The 15,736-nt window shown below is 39.5% G+C and overlaps 1 protein-coding gene across 9 annotated transcripts in view; it reads left to right on the forward strand.

Moving 5' to 3' along the window:
* SVIL (supervillin) overlaps positions 1–15,736 on the forward strand; it is a gene marked incomplete at its 5' end in the record, with an annotated part of 133,447 nt that overhangs the window by 26,964 nt on the left and 90,747 nt on the right. For 6 of the 9 annotated variants that reach the window (XM_084207181.1, XM_084207186.1, XM_084207185.1 and 3 more), the window contains one exon: positions 6,361–6,432. In XM_084207181.1, the coding sequence (XP_084063307.1) occupies positions 6,369–6,432 (64 nt within the window). Of the gene's footprint in view, positions 1–1,313; positions 1,399–6,359; positions 6,433–9,112; positions 9,656–15,736 lie in introns of those variants that run through there. The other 3 variants (XM_084207189.1, XM_084207183.1, XM_084207188.1) reach the window with 3 other exon arrangements.

The following is a 15,736-nucleotide window of genomic DNA, read 5'->3' on the forward strand; positions in this document are numbered from 1 at the left end:
CCCTGAAATACAGAGATAAATGTGGGTAGATCTTAAAAACTGTCTTAGTTCCCTTGTTGAAGCAGTTATATAGCATTAGGGACAAGATTGATTTGCTGCCTTACCTGTCCCTATACATACAAAGGCAGTCTGTGTTTGGGGGTCTGCTTCTCTTCCAAAATCAGAATTTCTCCCAACTCAGGCAAAATTTCTGTCTTATCTGTCTTTTCAATGAATTATTTTTGTTTTGACCTCTTCTCTAGATGCTGTTATTAGAGTCTGACATGTTCAGCAGCTGCAGGAAGCAGAGCAGTGACCTGACTGCTCTTGAAAGTTGTTGCTGTAGTCACATAGGATAGCATGACTTCATTTTGTACCTCCTAATAGATTAAGAAAAAAAGAAGTTGAATGAAGCACTTTAGAAAGTGAAAACAGTATATTTGGCACCTAAACATATGCAGGTGAGCTGAGCCTGAGCTGAGCAAGAGTAAAAATGTTATTTTACTTAGCTGCTGAAAGAGGAGGGAGACAATAATTTATGCAACAGCACAGACTGCTTCAGGTGGTTCAGGTCTGCACTGGAGAAGTCTTCACTCTCTGTGGAAAGAAGCAACTGCATATGGTACAGAACAGAGAAGAATACAGAATACAGAAGCCCAGAGCAGCTGGTTATTTTAAGTTTTTATATGTTCAGGGGATTGGCATCTTTAAGGACAGTGTAGTGCTGAGAAAATTCAGCTAGTTTGAAATAATCTAACTTGAATGCTTAATTACCATGAGTATCCACATGGGCTGAATCAGCCAGGCAAATAATGTTACAGGCACAGCCAGAGGTGTTTTGTATTTGCCAAAGAATAAAATAAAACCAGTTGTGGTTCAAGGTGTGGGATCAGAAATCAGGCCTTGTGGCAGTGTTGTTTGCAGAACTGCTTGATAGGTCAAGTGCTCTACACTAGGAGAAGTCTTGGGTCTGTCTCCTGGTTGCTCTGGTTCTAGAAAGAGTATTGGCTCTTTCAGTTGCTTCCAATGATGTTTAGAATATAGGATTTTGAGGTTAATAGTATTTTGGTAGATGTTTCTGGTTTTGTTATTCTCTCCAGTGTTGCTTGACCTTATAGAAAGACTGAATATATAACAATAAAGGCTTCCTGTGGGGTGGCTAAGGGGAAGCTCAGTTCTTGTCTCTGTGAATGGCGAGGCAGCAGCCTGCTCTGAGCTGCCTCAGCCCTTGCAGTCAATCAGTCTGTGCCTCTGCCTGCTGGCTCTGAAAGGCTGACACAGCCTGGGGTGCATTGTGGCTCTTACCCATGCTTTGTTGTGTTTGTTTCTTGCAGGAGGACTGCCTTTGGACTGTGAGACACCTGGACAAGGTGATGCAGTTGCACCTGCAGGGTCAGGCCTGGATGGCTGGGATTTAAGGTAAACCTTTGCTGAAAAGTACACACAGATCTGAACCAAGGACTACGGGTTCTATGGGTTGTTGTTTGGTTCATTTTTCTTTTTTCCTTTTTTTTTTTTTTTTTTTTTTGGAGGCGTTAGTATCAAACATTTAAAGGATCTGTGTGTGCCTTCTAGTGCATATGTACCATAACAAAATGCAGTGATATAATAGTTAAGACTCCAGAGTAGCCCATAGGACCTTCAGAAAAGCTGATTGGTATTTAAAAACCTAGGAGATGCCAATGCTGCTGTGGGAAGAAATGTTATTCAAAAAGGAAGTAGCAGTAAGAGTTCCTGAAACTTCTGAGAATTCACTGGGAGACAACAGGCAGCTAAGATGGACCTCCTGTTCCAGCTTTTCTATTATTCCTTCTTCCAAATATTGTATAACAGAGTAGCTTCAACCATTCTAGAACATGTAAAATCCTTCAAATGTAATATGTTAATTAATTACAGATCTGCACTTTCATGTTGCAGACTTTTGATTAAATGTTTGCAGTTTAGATTGGATTCAGGACTTTTTCCAGCTCTTAGCTATAGAAAAGCATTTCCCTATTTGAACACAAACTAAGAACAAAAGGGACCTTTTTGTGTGTGGAAGTGCATAGCAGGTTCTGGTGGTCCCACTAAGGAAGAGCTTGAAAAATTTATGTAAAGTTCAGGATTAATCTTGCTTTTGGAGAGTTGTGTAATTTTGGTTGCTGGAGAGATGTGATTTCTTGGATGTGATCAGGAATGTCTCAGTGGTTTTGAATCAGCAAAATTAATCTGTAGATGATCTATATTGTAACATTCCTTAAGGAGAATTGATGTCTAGTTCTGGTCGTGCTGCCAGGCAAGAGCTGTCATGCTATTACTTCTTTTGCTACATGTAGCCTGAGTTTTCTCTCAGGGGTATGGAAGGCACCATTTCAGCTGTTTCTCCAGAATTATGCCAGAGCTGTTTTCCTTGCAACTTGTCGTAGCTTCTGGAGTCTGGGAGAACACTGTGTAAAGAGTGGAAGCTTGAATGAAATCATCTTCTGTTGGTTTTTACATCTTACTTAAAAAGAAGGAAAATGAGGGACTGGGATCAGTGTTTACTCTTGCATGTGCTAGAAAGCCTGAAGAGTTGTAAGGCCTTGCAGTAGAAACACAAAACCTAACCTTGATTAGTGAAGATTTGAGCTTGGAGCATGATCATGGAAAACATGAACTGAATCTTGACAATTCAGGATTAAAGCATATTAACAAAGCTTCCTCCAAAAATGTTACAGCAAGCACATCACATCACCGTTATTAGCTGCATGCTTTCTATGCAGAGAATAATTTAATGAAGGTGAGCAGAAGTAGTGTGCTTTTGCAAGACTAATGCAGATACTTAAAATTACATGAACAGTCATGGGAATTTAATTTTTTTAAGGGTCATGTGGACTTAACTTCTTTCAACAAAGACTCAAGTCAAGCCTTCAGAGAATTTCTTGCTGAACTTGTTTCTTAGTATATACTGTCATAACATGGTTGTAAGCTTTAGAAGATGATGCTGTTAGACCATGTGAATGAGTGCTCTGCTGCATTTTTAAAAAATCATCAACAAAAAAGAGGTTTATTTTAGTAGAGAATTGACAGAACTAGAGTTTGTTAACAGAATGCAAGTTACACACTTGATGTGACATAGCTGGCCCATGTCAGATAACTAAGCCATGGGCTCTTTGCATATAGTCTTCAGATGAATGTGTTCATGTTTTTCCACAGCATCTTGGAATTCTCTGCAGTATTTACTGTACCTGTTACTGCCTTATATATTCATTAAGCAATTACATGGACTTGAGATTATCTGACTGAAAAATTATGGGAAAAAATTGGTGATTTCTGGAGGTCATGACCAGCTTTCTACTTCATTGCTGGAGTTGCATCTAGGGCTGGCCAGTTGACTTTGGAGGCTGGGAAGTGTGCACAATCAGATGAGTCACTTATACCCTCTTTTCATAACATTACAACAGAAACAGTTTATGGACAGGCATTTGTTGTTTTAATTTATCGTATGCTAACTTTGCTAGCAGCATACCATTTATCATGTGCTGTCTGTATTTCACAGCTTCCACAGTGTCAACAAAGCCAAGGCTTCATGTGCAAGTTCATGTGCTGTCTTGCTGGGCACTTTAACAGCCTTGCTTATATGTGAAGAAACATAGTGTTCCTTCTAATACTGGTGTATTTTTAATTACATAAATTACAGCCAACCCTTGCTGGCTAATATAGCTTGAAAAAACAGTGAGTGGGTTTATTTCTGCCTTCTAGAATAGAACTGGAACGTTGGAGATGCCCAGCTTTTGTAAATCCTGTGTCGTGCAGCAGTCCCCTTCAGGTTAACATTCTTGCTGGCCTGACTGAAAACTTCATCCTCTCCCTTCTGAAAATAAAGGCAAATATATGTATTTCCCTTTTTTCTAGGATATCAGTAAGATTGTTCCTCTCTACTGTGGTTTCAATTTTCATGGTTTTCATTTTCTAAATGCTTTGTAAACTGAATTATTAATGCTTTCACCATTTTAAAAAACAGTGCATGCAGTACCTCACAATCCATTGCTGACCCAGCAGTTGGGGATTTTTTTGTTGTTGTTGTTTTGGAAACAGTTGGCTTGAACTTCTGCATTTTACTGTTCAGGATGATGTTACTGGACTTCTTGCAAAAGCCAAGATTACAGGAAATGTCATCCTCTCAAAAGTGGTTTCTTCTTACACAGCATATGACAATGCTTTTCTTAAAATGTATTTGTTTGGCATAAGACCTGTAGTGCCTGGTATTCTCTGGCAGTGTTAGTCACTCTCAGTTTCCCTGAGGATGGGAGTGTAAATGTTGGATTTTCCTGGTGTCTTGTGCAGAGAGTCGAGGTCTTTAATTGTCCTTAAAACTCTTCCCACTACCAGCTCTTCCCTTTCCACCTTGTTGGTAAGGATAAGTGTTATACTATTTTCTCCATAAGTTCCTCCCAGTCTTTGGGACTGCATTTCTTGAAGGCATCTTCAAAACTGATTTTTGTTGTCATGAATTTGAGTTAGATCATTGGAAATTTTTAATGAAGATGTCAGGTGAAAAAGAGTGGAATAGGAAGAGTGCAAAAGTGTCTTCCTTACTGCTGCATTTTTCTTCAGATATAATTATTGGTAGGAAAGAAGCTATGCCTGATGTCAATCCCAAAAGTTAACATGTACCTCTGCTCATGGCCTCTGCATGGCTGTTGCCAAATGTCCTTAGCTATTGTTTATGAACAAAACAGTGTCCTGACTATTTGAGAATTGTAAACTTTGGATGAAGCCATTCAGTTCAGTTCTGCCACTGCACTTCTTTCTGTAGTATGGCTTTTGAGGAGCAGCCTGTCCACCTGGGTCATTTGTCCCTGATTTCCATTCACTGAAAGATTTCTTATTTGTTTCTGGGATCTGGGTTACTCATGCTTCTTCCCAAAGCTTTTATTGCAGTGACCTACAGAAAATATCAGAAATTTTCAACCTTAGGAATGTGTTTCCCCCCCAAAGTGTAATGACTCAGGTGTGTAAAGCCACACTGCAAAGCGAGAGAAGGTCAAGAAATCTGAGAAGGGATGATTCAGTTGTGATACTTTTGCTGATTTCTTTGAATTGTGGATTCTGACTTCATCACTAGCATCTACAAACCTCTGTGTTTGTGACTTGCAACTGATACCTTTTCTAAAAACAGAAGGAGGCAGGAGAGAGAGTACTCTGTTTATTTCAACAACCCCAAGCAACACTTCCAAAATACACTTGTGGTTGTATCGCAGAGTTATGAATCTTAGGTTATCTGGTGGTGAGTAATGTGGTGAGACAGGAGCCCAATGTGTCCATGCTTTATTTAGAAAAGGTAGCTCTTATCAGAGGCAAGGAGCACCGGTGTTTCTGTGCTTGCTGAGCCCCTAAGGACAGATATCAAATCTGTTGACAGTTTATGGTGCCAAGACACAGCACTTCCCTCTCGGGGTCTGACTGCAAGTTCTTAAGGATTTTGCAATATAGAAAGAAACAAATTCCTTTCCCCCTCCAGCTGCTCACCCAAATGCACTTTTTAAGCTGTCCTGTGGTTTGATCAAAGTTAACAATGGGTTGTGATATCTTTTGATCAGATAGATTTTTCTTATTTAAACACTATTATCTCACTAGAGAGGAGGCTCACAAACAGATTGTAACAGCTTTCCAAATTCTTCAGGCAGAGCCTAGATTGTACCAATTATTACTCCTAGATAATCCTGGAGATTAAGAAAATATCACTTAATTTTCCTCACTGCAGAGTTAAACCTGTAGAGTCTGGGAGTCTGGGTGTGTGTCTTCAGTAAGACAATAATCTTTTACTGTTCTACATACTTAAAAATAAAATGGAAGAGCAAATCCTCATTGGCAAACCTGGAGATACTCAATTTTGGGATTATATACAATTTGCATTGAAGATAAACTGGGTTATGCTGAAGATTAGGTGGCATAGGCTTTGACAGAAGATGTGTGGCTTTATTCCCATGGACAGACAATGCAGCAGAACTGGGGATTACTGAAGACTGTGGGACTGTCCTCCCTGACTTGCCACCTTCTCAATTCAGAGTGCAGGGAATTGTTCCTCCTCATGGCAATAACATCAGTGTAATTTGTGTCTGATAGGGAAAGAATGAAGGATTTATTCTCCCAGAAAGAAAGTGTTTGTGTTGGGTTTGGTTTTGGTTTTTTAACGTTGTTGGCGTTTGGTGTTTTTTTAAGATAAATAAAAAATCCTCTGTGAGTCAGTTTAGGCTCTCACAGAACCTTGAATGTGCTAAATGGGTAGGTTCCCCTAGCTGAGCCAATGGGGATGGCCAGGCACAGGCAGCACTTTTATCCCACGAAAGGGAGGAGGGGTGAATGAGCCAGAAGATATAAGCTGAAACAAAGCCATGCTGTCCTTCTGAGTCATTCGCATGCACTGGATGGGTAAGGCTTCCTGCTTCCTGGGACACACAAGTGGGGTCATGATTCTAACAATGGATGCTGGTAAGTCGCTTTTTATTAAATTTGTCTGGGTTTTTTTTTTTTCTGGGAAGTCTCTCCTTCCCCTCCCCTGCTCCCTGCCCCCCACCAGCTGAAAAGAAGCTATCTGTAAATTGGGAAGCTGAACTGTTAAATAAAGGAATGCTGAACCCAGACTTTGCACGCTGTGTGCACTTCAGTGTGTGTTACCCTGGTGTTATTCCTTGGCTCTTACTCACTGAAACACATATCAACTCCTGCAAAGCCAGACCTCAGAATCAGAAGTGTGTCTGTTAATTTGTACTTCTGTCTTCATTGGGACAGAACCTGTGGCCTGAGAAGTGCTTGATGTCTCCCTCTCTTTGATGATAGAGCTGATAGTGTCTGGAAGATACATTCTAGATGTTAGGCTTGTTGTACAGGGACAGTGGTTAACTAATGTATTGTCTGTGGCTTCCTCTGCTCTGTGTTTACAGAAATTTTGTACTGGGGAGGAAGAGGCAGAAACTGCTGTATTTCTGTGGTAGGCAGCTCTGTTTTATGTGCTTGTAGTCAAGGAAGCCTATGTTCTGTGAAAAAGCACATGCAGGATTTTTAATTTTTTTTTAAAATTAGGTACGAACATGAAATCTTCAACATAGTTTCTTGTGTGATATGGAGAATGAATGTAGAGTGGTTTCTATAAAAGAAACAAGCAATCCCTGTCTTGCTTCTAGAGAAGGGGGTGTGTTTCCATGTCATAACTTGCATCCTTCAAATTCCACAGTAATAAAAGACCTTGGATTTTAATGGTTATGGATAGGGCATAAAGCAGCAGTGATTGTGCTGTGGCAGCATGCTCTCGGCTGCTCTTTCTCCATACCAGCTGCAAGCATGCCTGCTGCATTTTTAAGAGCTCTGTTGAACTTTTGTCAGCAGTTGGTTCAGCCACTTTTTTTTCACCACAGTGCAGAGGTATAATGTGACATATTCTACAGGCTCTATTCAAAATGACAAACTTAGGCCGATATTGCTGTCTGTTTTGTAACTTGTAACATGCTGAGTTTACTCCATGCTAATGAAATGCTCGCAGTCCCTCGTGTATCTGAATTTATTCAGTTGGACATTTTCTAGGTCCTAAAGAGAAAAATGTCTGTGCCTTTGTACAGCTCTTTGACTTTACTGAGACTTCCAGAAGGTGACCCAACTGGGTTATTCATGCCCAGTTTAGAGGAGACAGCAAACCAGTTGATTTCACTCACCCATACTTAACTGAAGTTGTTTTGTTATTGTCTTTGTAGGCGACTAGTGACTCTTTTATTTGTGTTCAAGGTATGTTACATTCTTTGCTAATCAGTTAAAACCCAGGCCCTTTAACTGAGATGATAAAATTTAACACAAGCATGAAGATGAATAAGATGGTGTATAGCTGACAAATTTCCATTAAGTGGAAGCTGATGATTTTTATATTTTGGCCTTTCCATTAGAGTAGCTTCTAGAGGCTCTTAAAGCAGTTTGCAAAGCAGGAATTGGCAATCCTCTTCTACCCTTGCTTGAATAAGAAGGGTGGATGCCTAGATGTAGATGTCCTGCCCAGTATTTTGGGAGGATGCCCTAGCAATGTTCAGAATTTACGTGCTTGTGGGAGGGATGATACAGACTTTGCCCACAAGACACTTCTTCCCCTTTGAAGTACCAGAGTTCCTGTACTGCAGAGGAGTAATTGATGTTTTGGGATATTATGTTTTGGAAAGACTGGTGGGATGTTAATAATATAGGTTTGAAAAATACCTTTTATTTGCATATACCTACATGCTTGCATTGTGCCCTGTTTCTTTGCACTGTGAGGTGAACCATGAAGATAATACTGCTCACCTATGTTTTGTTGGATCCAAACCTGCTTTTTTTCTCAGAACAATGTCACTGCACTGGTTTCTCTTTAATTACTATGCTCTTGTAGTCCTAGTGGTAATTTTCAGTTATACCAACTTATATGGTTAGTAAACATATATTTTGCAAGCTTTTAATGCTGCGAGAATTCTTAAATTATAGTTCTCAACTTCTTTGTGGGAAAATGGTTCTAACTACCTGAAAGGAAATATTGTAATTCAAGGATTTATAACAGGGTATTCTAGTACTTGTCAAGTATATTTAGGCTACAGAAAAAATATGTAAGCAATTCAGTGCCTTATGCCTTAATCTGGGACATGGATAGTGCTCCATGAAGTCTATCTGCTTAGTTTCATCCGCCTTTTAAAGCTGCGGTTGCTGCTCTTGGAACTGTTTGCTTATTTCAAATTATGTGTTTGCTTTATAAGTCAGGGCTGATAACTTCTTTTTTATGAGCATCAAATACTTGAGCTGTTTTTAAAGAGAACAGAACTTGTCTTCCTTAAGTTAGTTGTAAGAATACTTGTGCATCAGTTTCAGAATTTGTTTAATGGGTTTGATTCTGCTGTGTTTGCCTTAGCAGCTTCTAATTTCTGCCAGGAGGAGGACAGAAAATGTTCTGGACAGGGGGAATAAAAGGGAGAGCTGCAAGACAGGGTTGACAGTATAATTGGATTTGAAGCAGCTACAGGCTGGGACTGTTGCAACAGCTGATTTGATCCTTCTGAGTTTCAAGAGCTATTTATGGTAGATTAGCTGTATCAAAGCTCTACTGTTCCAACCATAAAAGGCTGGTCCTATGTGAAGTTGCCACACTGCATTTGGCTTAGTCCTCAGAGGTTGGAGAGCCTATAGCTTTTTATGTGGATAAATCCAGTGATGGATGGAAATACTAAAGGCAGATCAAGGAATAACACTGTTGAGGACTTCAGATGGCAGCGAACTCTTAAAAGGAGATTTTCACTAATAAATTTTTTGCTCTGATGTTTGGAATCAGCACTTGGATATAGCTCCTGCATATTTACTGCATTTGGTGAACGCATGCTTTTAGGAAAGCGCTGTTCTAAATTTATCTGACTTATCTGAATCATCTTGACTGCACATGTACTTGCCAGCCATGCATGATGATATTTGGTAACTTTTGTGAAGTCACTTTTCTTTTTTCTAAGTGGGTGAATGTTAGGTTCTTGGGAAAAGAATCTTAGCTGACGCGAGAAACTTCTTTAAAACAAGAATAATGAAGGACTTGGCCAAAGAGAGCTACAGGCGTTATCAGTAACTATTTTGAGAAGACTTTGACCCCTTTTGCTGCATCTGTACCTTCTTTCTGTCCTCTTTGTGTAAAGACAGACAAGTGGATTTTTTACAGGATTCTGAAGTAAGTAGCACCTCACTCGGGCAGCTTGCACACCGTCGCTCCAGCCAATTGTTTGTGAATATTCACAGCATTGGCAGGTTGAAATGCAAGTGGGTTTATTCCAGCCTGTGCATGCCAGTCCTTCAGCCTTCCTTAAGGCATTTTGTCTTTTTATTCTCGTGGTTTTGCTTAGAGATGAGTTCATTCTGCTATGAATGGAAAGTCCTGTTGCTGGTTGGTTTGCGTGATGTGTTTCTCTTTTCTTTTTAGGTTTTATTATGTTAACCTTAGCCATAGTACTACAAACGGCTATAAGAACACTTCTATAATAACAAAACTTTCAGTGGTATTTTTCTCTTGTGTTTAAGAAGTTCTATAAATACATGGGAGTACTGTTGCATTGGATAACTGTGCTCTATTTTGAGACTTGGAGCATTCTGAGGAAGACTTGCTTCAACTTTCCATTCTCTTAATTTTAAGCATTACCAGGACACTGCAGGTAGAAGAGGTAGAAGTTACTGGCACTGTTTCACCTTCTTCTCCTGCAGGAATATCTTTGCTCACAGTTCCTTCAGCCATTTGTTTCAGAAAATTTGCAGCATTGTCAGGTTGAAATGTGAGTGGGTTTATTCCAGCATGCTTAAATGGGGGGAGCATAAAGGACAGGGGGATTGAAAGGCAAGTCTCCTTGCTTCAGGGATATTCCAGGTGCTGTATTTTAATCACTTGAAACACAAGAATAATGTCCTTGACAAAAAAAAAAAAAATCTGCTTCTCTATTTCCCTTTCAGGAACTAGCAATTTAAGGCCACCTTCCATTTTATTAGGATTATAAATCTGTATTTCTCTCAAATGGATCTAGAATTTTTATTCTAAATTCTATAAACCTTTGCTTTAGCCTGGAGAATACCAGAAGACAGAACATGTCTGGAGCATAACTATTTTAAAACCACTCTATGAGTTTAGTGATAGGAATATTGTATTGGAATAAACTCCCCCATATAGTGAATCTTTCTCCCACAGACTTTCTTAGATATATATTTAACTAATCATCTGTATCTGCATATGTTATAGGAGATTGAATCCTTCTACCTGCAGAAGCAGTGAGGGTTAGGAAGAAACTGCCTGATAAAAATACTCCTTCAGATATCTTCTTAATTTTTGTATTGTATAACAGATGTGTGCTTCAGTCTGGTACTGAGTTTTAAATGTTTTTACATTGCTTCCACTAAAATTAGTATTTTTAATAAGCATCCTTTTTTATATGGTCTGATTTTCTTTTCCTTTGCTAATTATATTTTAGAAAGCAAGTTGCTGTAAATTGCTCCACCATTTTAATATGCCTGTTGTGTTCCTGTAAACCTGCTAGAAAGTGTCCATGCCATAAAGCCTTAAAACAGACCACAGAGACTTCAGATATGGAAGTTAGATAACACAGAGTGTGCAGTACCTGTTTAATTGAATTTAAAACTTAAGTGCACTAAGGGTGGAATGAAGGAAACATTTTGATTGATGAAAAGTAACAATATCAGCTTCTCTTTGTGCAGCAAAGGTTTAAACTTGTTCGAGCAGGTAAATTTTCTTCCCCATCTCAATTTAAAAGTGAATTCTGCCTCTCCCATGTTGTTTTGTCTTGATTGCATTGCTAAATTACATTTTTGGAAGGAGGATTTTCAGATTTTCTCTGAGCTTTATTCAAGCAGGACTGACATTTCTTCACTAAATTCTTTGTATTTGATACTTTTTATGGGATAAAGGTAGGGGGGACATAAAGCAGTTTAAATCTGTCTCTAACTATGCCACGTTTACTTTTTATGCATAGAAGATTACGCTGTAACTGTACATGGAACTCCCCAGAACTGTCTAGTAGAGGAAGATGAAAAAGGTAGTGCACATTGCTCCTTCACAGTGAGTCCAGGTAGGCTCAGAGATGGTGGAGGTGAGCCATTTGTGACCAAGACATTCAGGCAGGTCACTGGAATCTTTTGCCAGTCTTCTGTTTGGAAAGTGTCTGTCTTACACGTTACAACACAGTATGAGCTGAGGTTTCTCTTGTCTCTATGTTGATGGAGTGGTTTGAAAGCTGTATGTAGTTTAGTACATCTGTTTATGCAAAAGGTGATTAAGAATGTGTGGAATTTGTGGTTTGTGGTTTTGGGGTTTTTTTAAAGCAGCATTGTCATTTTGCTTTCTTGGAACATGTTCACAAGATCAGGTGTCTATGAAACCTTTGACATAATGAAAAGAGGAGGAAATTGCATAAGCTTATTTAGTTTAAATTGCCATTGCTTGAGTTCATGTTTGCTCCTCAATGTGTTGGCTGTTGTGGATGGAAATTTCACTGTAATTTTCAGGAGGCAATAGCTGTGGAATAGTCTGCAGGAACAGGGTGGCTGAGATTATTGACTGTGCAGAGGCCTTGCAGTCTACAGAGTGTTTTTCTTGCTGAATGCAAAAACTTTTGTCTTCTGTTTCTGCATGGAGAAGCCTCCATTTGGCTACTGCAGGGGAACAGTGAGCTTGCAAAGGAATTAGGGTGCACCATGGTCTCACCTTGTTAATTCCCTGCTTTTGCTATATTCCCAACTGGACACTTGAGAGTTAATGGACACATTGGAAGGTCGTGATTTTTAATGAGCAAAACACGTCCTACTTGGAGTCTGCCTTAAGCAGATAAGAATGCATTGGGTAACTGGTGGTAAAAATGCTTCTGATGTCACTGATTCACGTGGTGGTGTGTTGAAGGGAGTCTTTCAGTACAGAGGGTACAGCAATTATGCATTAACTCTTTGATGATTTATTTGGATTTAGTTGATTGAATGGTCTCTCTTTGCTCTAATGATGCCAGGTTTCAGAGTTTAAAAAAAAAAAAGTGAAGTCAGTTTTCAAAGACCCAGGTTAAAATTATTTGGCTCTCCACGTCCCTCTTCATGTACACAACAAAATCCTCACAAGGAACTTGGACATCAAACATCGTATTTAAGGCCACATAAATTTCTAAAGCAACTTGAGCCTCCATCAGACCATTAGGAAGGAAGTGTGCAATTTCCTGACAGAACTGAGCTGTTTGACACCAAAAAATGCCATGCTGTTACCAGTGTCTGTTACAAAGGGACTGCATTCAGGTGTTAGTCCAGAGATTGTGCGCCAAAGTACTGTAAGAAGTAAATGATATTTCTGTGGAGTTAATGACTGCCAAATGTGCTCCTTGTGGCTTATACCTGTAAAATTCTTGGCAGTCAGCAAAGATGTGCAGGATTTCATTCTTGCTCTGTTCTATCAGCCTTAGATTTAGACAAAATTGCTGTCTATTCCCTAAAATACAACAAAGGTAACACTGTCTCCCATCAGCTCTCTGTGGAAGGATGAAGGACTGTGGATCATTGTTTCAAAAGAGTTGCACCAAATGATCTAGAGAATATGCAAGTCATATGTGCTTCACATGTGACTTTTTCAATCTTGCCCTTTCTGACAAGAAGCCCAGTTAAGCCTCAGAGACAGCTAGAATAACTCTTTAACTCTTAGAAAATAATTGCCCTAACTGTTTATATTAGACTGAAAAATGGACAGTATGTCAATGTCATTTTCCATTAAGTGGCAACTGGCCCTGAAAACGAGGGGAAATCCTACTGAAAGCAGCATTTCAGGCAGCTGTTGGCATTCCAGAGGTGTCTGGGGTTGGGTAAGGCTAACCCTGCAGCCACAAGTTAGGTCTGGGAGTTGAGACCTGGGTTCACTTGGCTTTGGTGTCAGTCATTGTAACACCTGTCTGCCTTCAGTTCTAATAAAAAAAAAACCTGCCAGATGTTTTAACACAGGCAACTGGAGCTGAACAACCAACACAGTTGTTGCTCCAGCAGCACTGGATTTCACTTTTTTACCTCTTCATTGTGAAGAGAAGCAGCTATTTTTTGTGGTGAGTAAAACTAACCTTAAATGATATATTTCTTATTGCAGTCAGATATCCAGAGCATATAATTCATTTGAAAAGCAGGCTCAAGGCTTTAGTGTTGGTAATTCTAAGCAACTTGAAGCTGAGGCAAATAAAGCTTACTGCATGCCCTAGAGTTAGTATTTACTATCCTGTTTCAAACTAAAGAGCAAAAGCTGTGTGAGTTGTACACAGTTATACACTTTGAAAACACAGCTCAGCCCCCATCCTTTCATTCTGATTGGATAGTAGGGATTGACTCGGCCAGTAAGGAAACTTCGCATTTATAGATGAAGGTTGAGTTTTAGGATGGGAAACTTCATTTCAGACCTGTAAAATTAACTCAGGTCTGCATTTCAGATTTTAAAACCAAATTCTCAGGTTGAATTTTCTCATATTTCTTTGAATTCCATTCCTTAAACTAAGCTTTAAAAAATAGCACAGGATATGTTTTGGTTATAGAGCTCTGCATACTAAAATACTCTGTTTATCAGTACACAGGTATGTAAAGGTAGGCTGCAAATGTAATTGTGACAGATGCAGTTTCGACATTGTCAAAATGCATAGTGAGTTTATATTGGAATTATTGGAAATTGTAGCTCTGCAAAAAAATCAACATTGCATTTTAAGTCAACCAACTGTACTGAGCATGAACAAAACAATTAGAAATTTTCTTGTGGTCAATTCTGCTTACATAGCAATCATCTAGAATTGTGTTTCAACTGACTACAGTGGTTTTGTACCCAAACACTTGTGGAAGAAACATCTGTTTGCAAAAATTGTTTGTATTTGCTGTGTGGACAACTTTTATTTTTTCTTTCCCCTCTTGTTGACATTTCTAGAAAGGATAAGGGTCTTTTGGCTTATTTGGAGCAATAAGGACTAGCTGAACTGACCACATATGCTGACAAAGGTGAATTTTATGAAATAACATGTAAATCTACCCTTGGCATCCGCCAAGGATTTTGGAGGAGTGGGGATCAGGCAGGTAGAGAGGTGTGTGTACACATCTGTAAAGGGCAAACAGACACAAACGTGTTGCTGCCCTGAGCAGCTACGAGTGGTGCAGTGGAGGGCCAGGCAGGCTCAGAGCTGGTGCCAGCAGGGTTGGAGTGTAGGCATCTATACCAAGCCTTCATCAGGGCTCCTGATTGTTGTGTGCATCTGAAGAGTGACCTGTCCAGATGGAGATCTTGCAGTGGTGGGAATGGCATGTTTAAGATGTACAAAACCTGGCTAGGTTAAGTTGTTTTAAAAAGTAGCCAAGAAATTGTTGTCCTGAAGTACATCAGAGCTCAAAAGGACAGATTTGATTATTGCATGCTCATTTACAGCATAGTGTGCCAGATAAGAGATAAGTGTTCAGATCAGAGAACTCTGAAAGGAACTGAAAGAGCTGTGAAGTTAAAAAAAAGCTCCTATATATGCAAATGTTTGGCATTTCTCTTCCGATTAGAGGCTGGCAGCCTTGGCTGTTCAGTCATTAGATGAAGTCACAACCCTTTATATGTAAGAGCTATGTTTAGGTGGGCAAAGGAAAATGATCCATCCTGGCACTTACTCAGAGTGAGTCATAGAGGCCTAGATTTTCTGGTGTTAATCGTGTTTCTGGCTATTTGGACTATGTATATTTGCTGGCTATAAGGATTTGTAAGTGTTAAGTCAAAGGAGAAAACATAGCATCAACACTTCTGTCCAACATTTTGTTCTCTGAGTAAGTAATGTGTTCCAGACATATTAGTTAGGGCTTGTAGCAATTACTAATTGCAGGAAAGAAAACATAAAATCATCCATGAGACCTTGTGTTCTTTGTAGCTGCCCTGCTTTAAACCAGAGAGGCCAGGAGTGGCCTTGTTGTTCATTTGCTTGTAGATTGGTGCTTAGGGCTGTCTTGAGGTGGATTGGGGCTTCAGGTGGGTAAGTTTCAAGATGAGATCTCCTAAATTTTTGTTTAAGTCCAGAGTTACCAATTTTGTTCTTCTGACTACTTTAGGCAGCTGATGGTTTGGATTGGCAGATAGGAATAGTGGAAGTGGCAACCTTGCTTTAAAATACCGATTTAGGAATACTTCCCACTTGCCTTTCCATTCCCAATTTGCTCCAGAACCTCAACCACTCTCTCCAATAGCATGAGTTGAATACGTGGCCATGCAGATCAGAGAACTGCTCTG

Source organism: Fringilla coelebs (genome assembly GCF_963513975.1).
Source record: "Fringilla coelebs genome assembly, chromosome: 1".
NCBI classification, from domain to species: domain Eukaryota; kingdom Metazoa; phylum Chordata; class Aves; order Passeriformes; family Fringillidae; genus Fringilla; species Fringilla coelebs.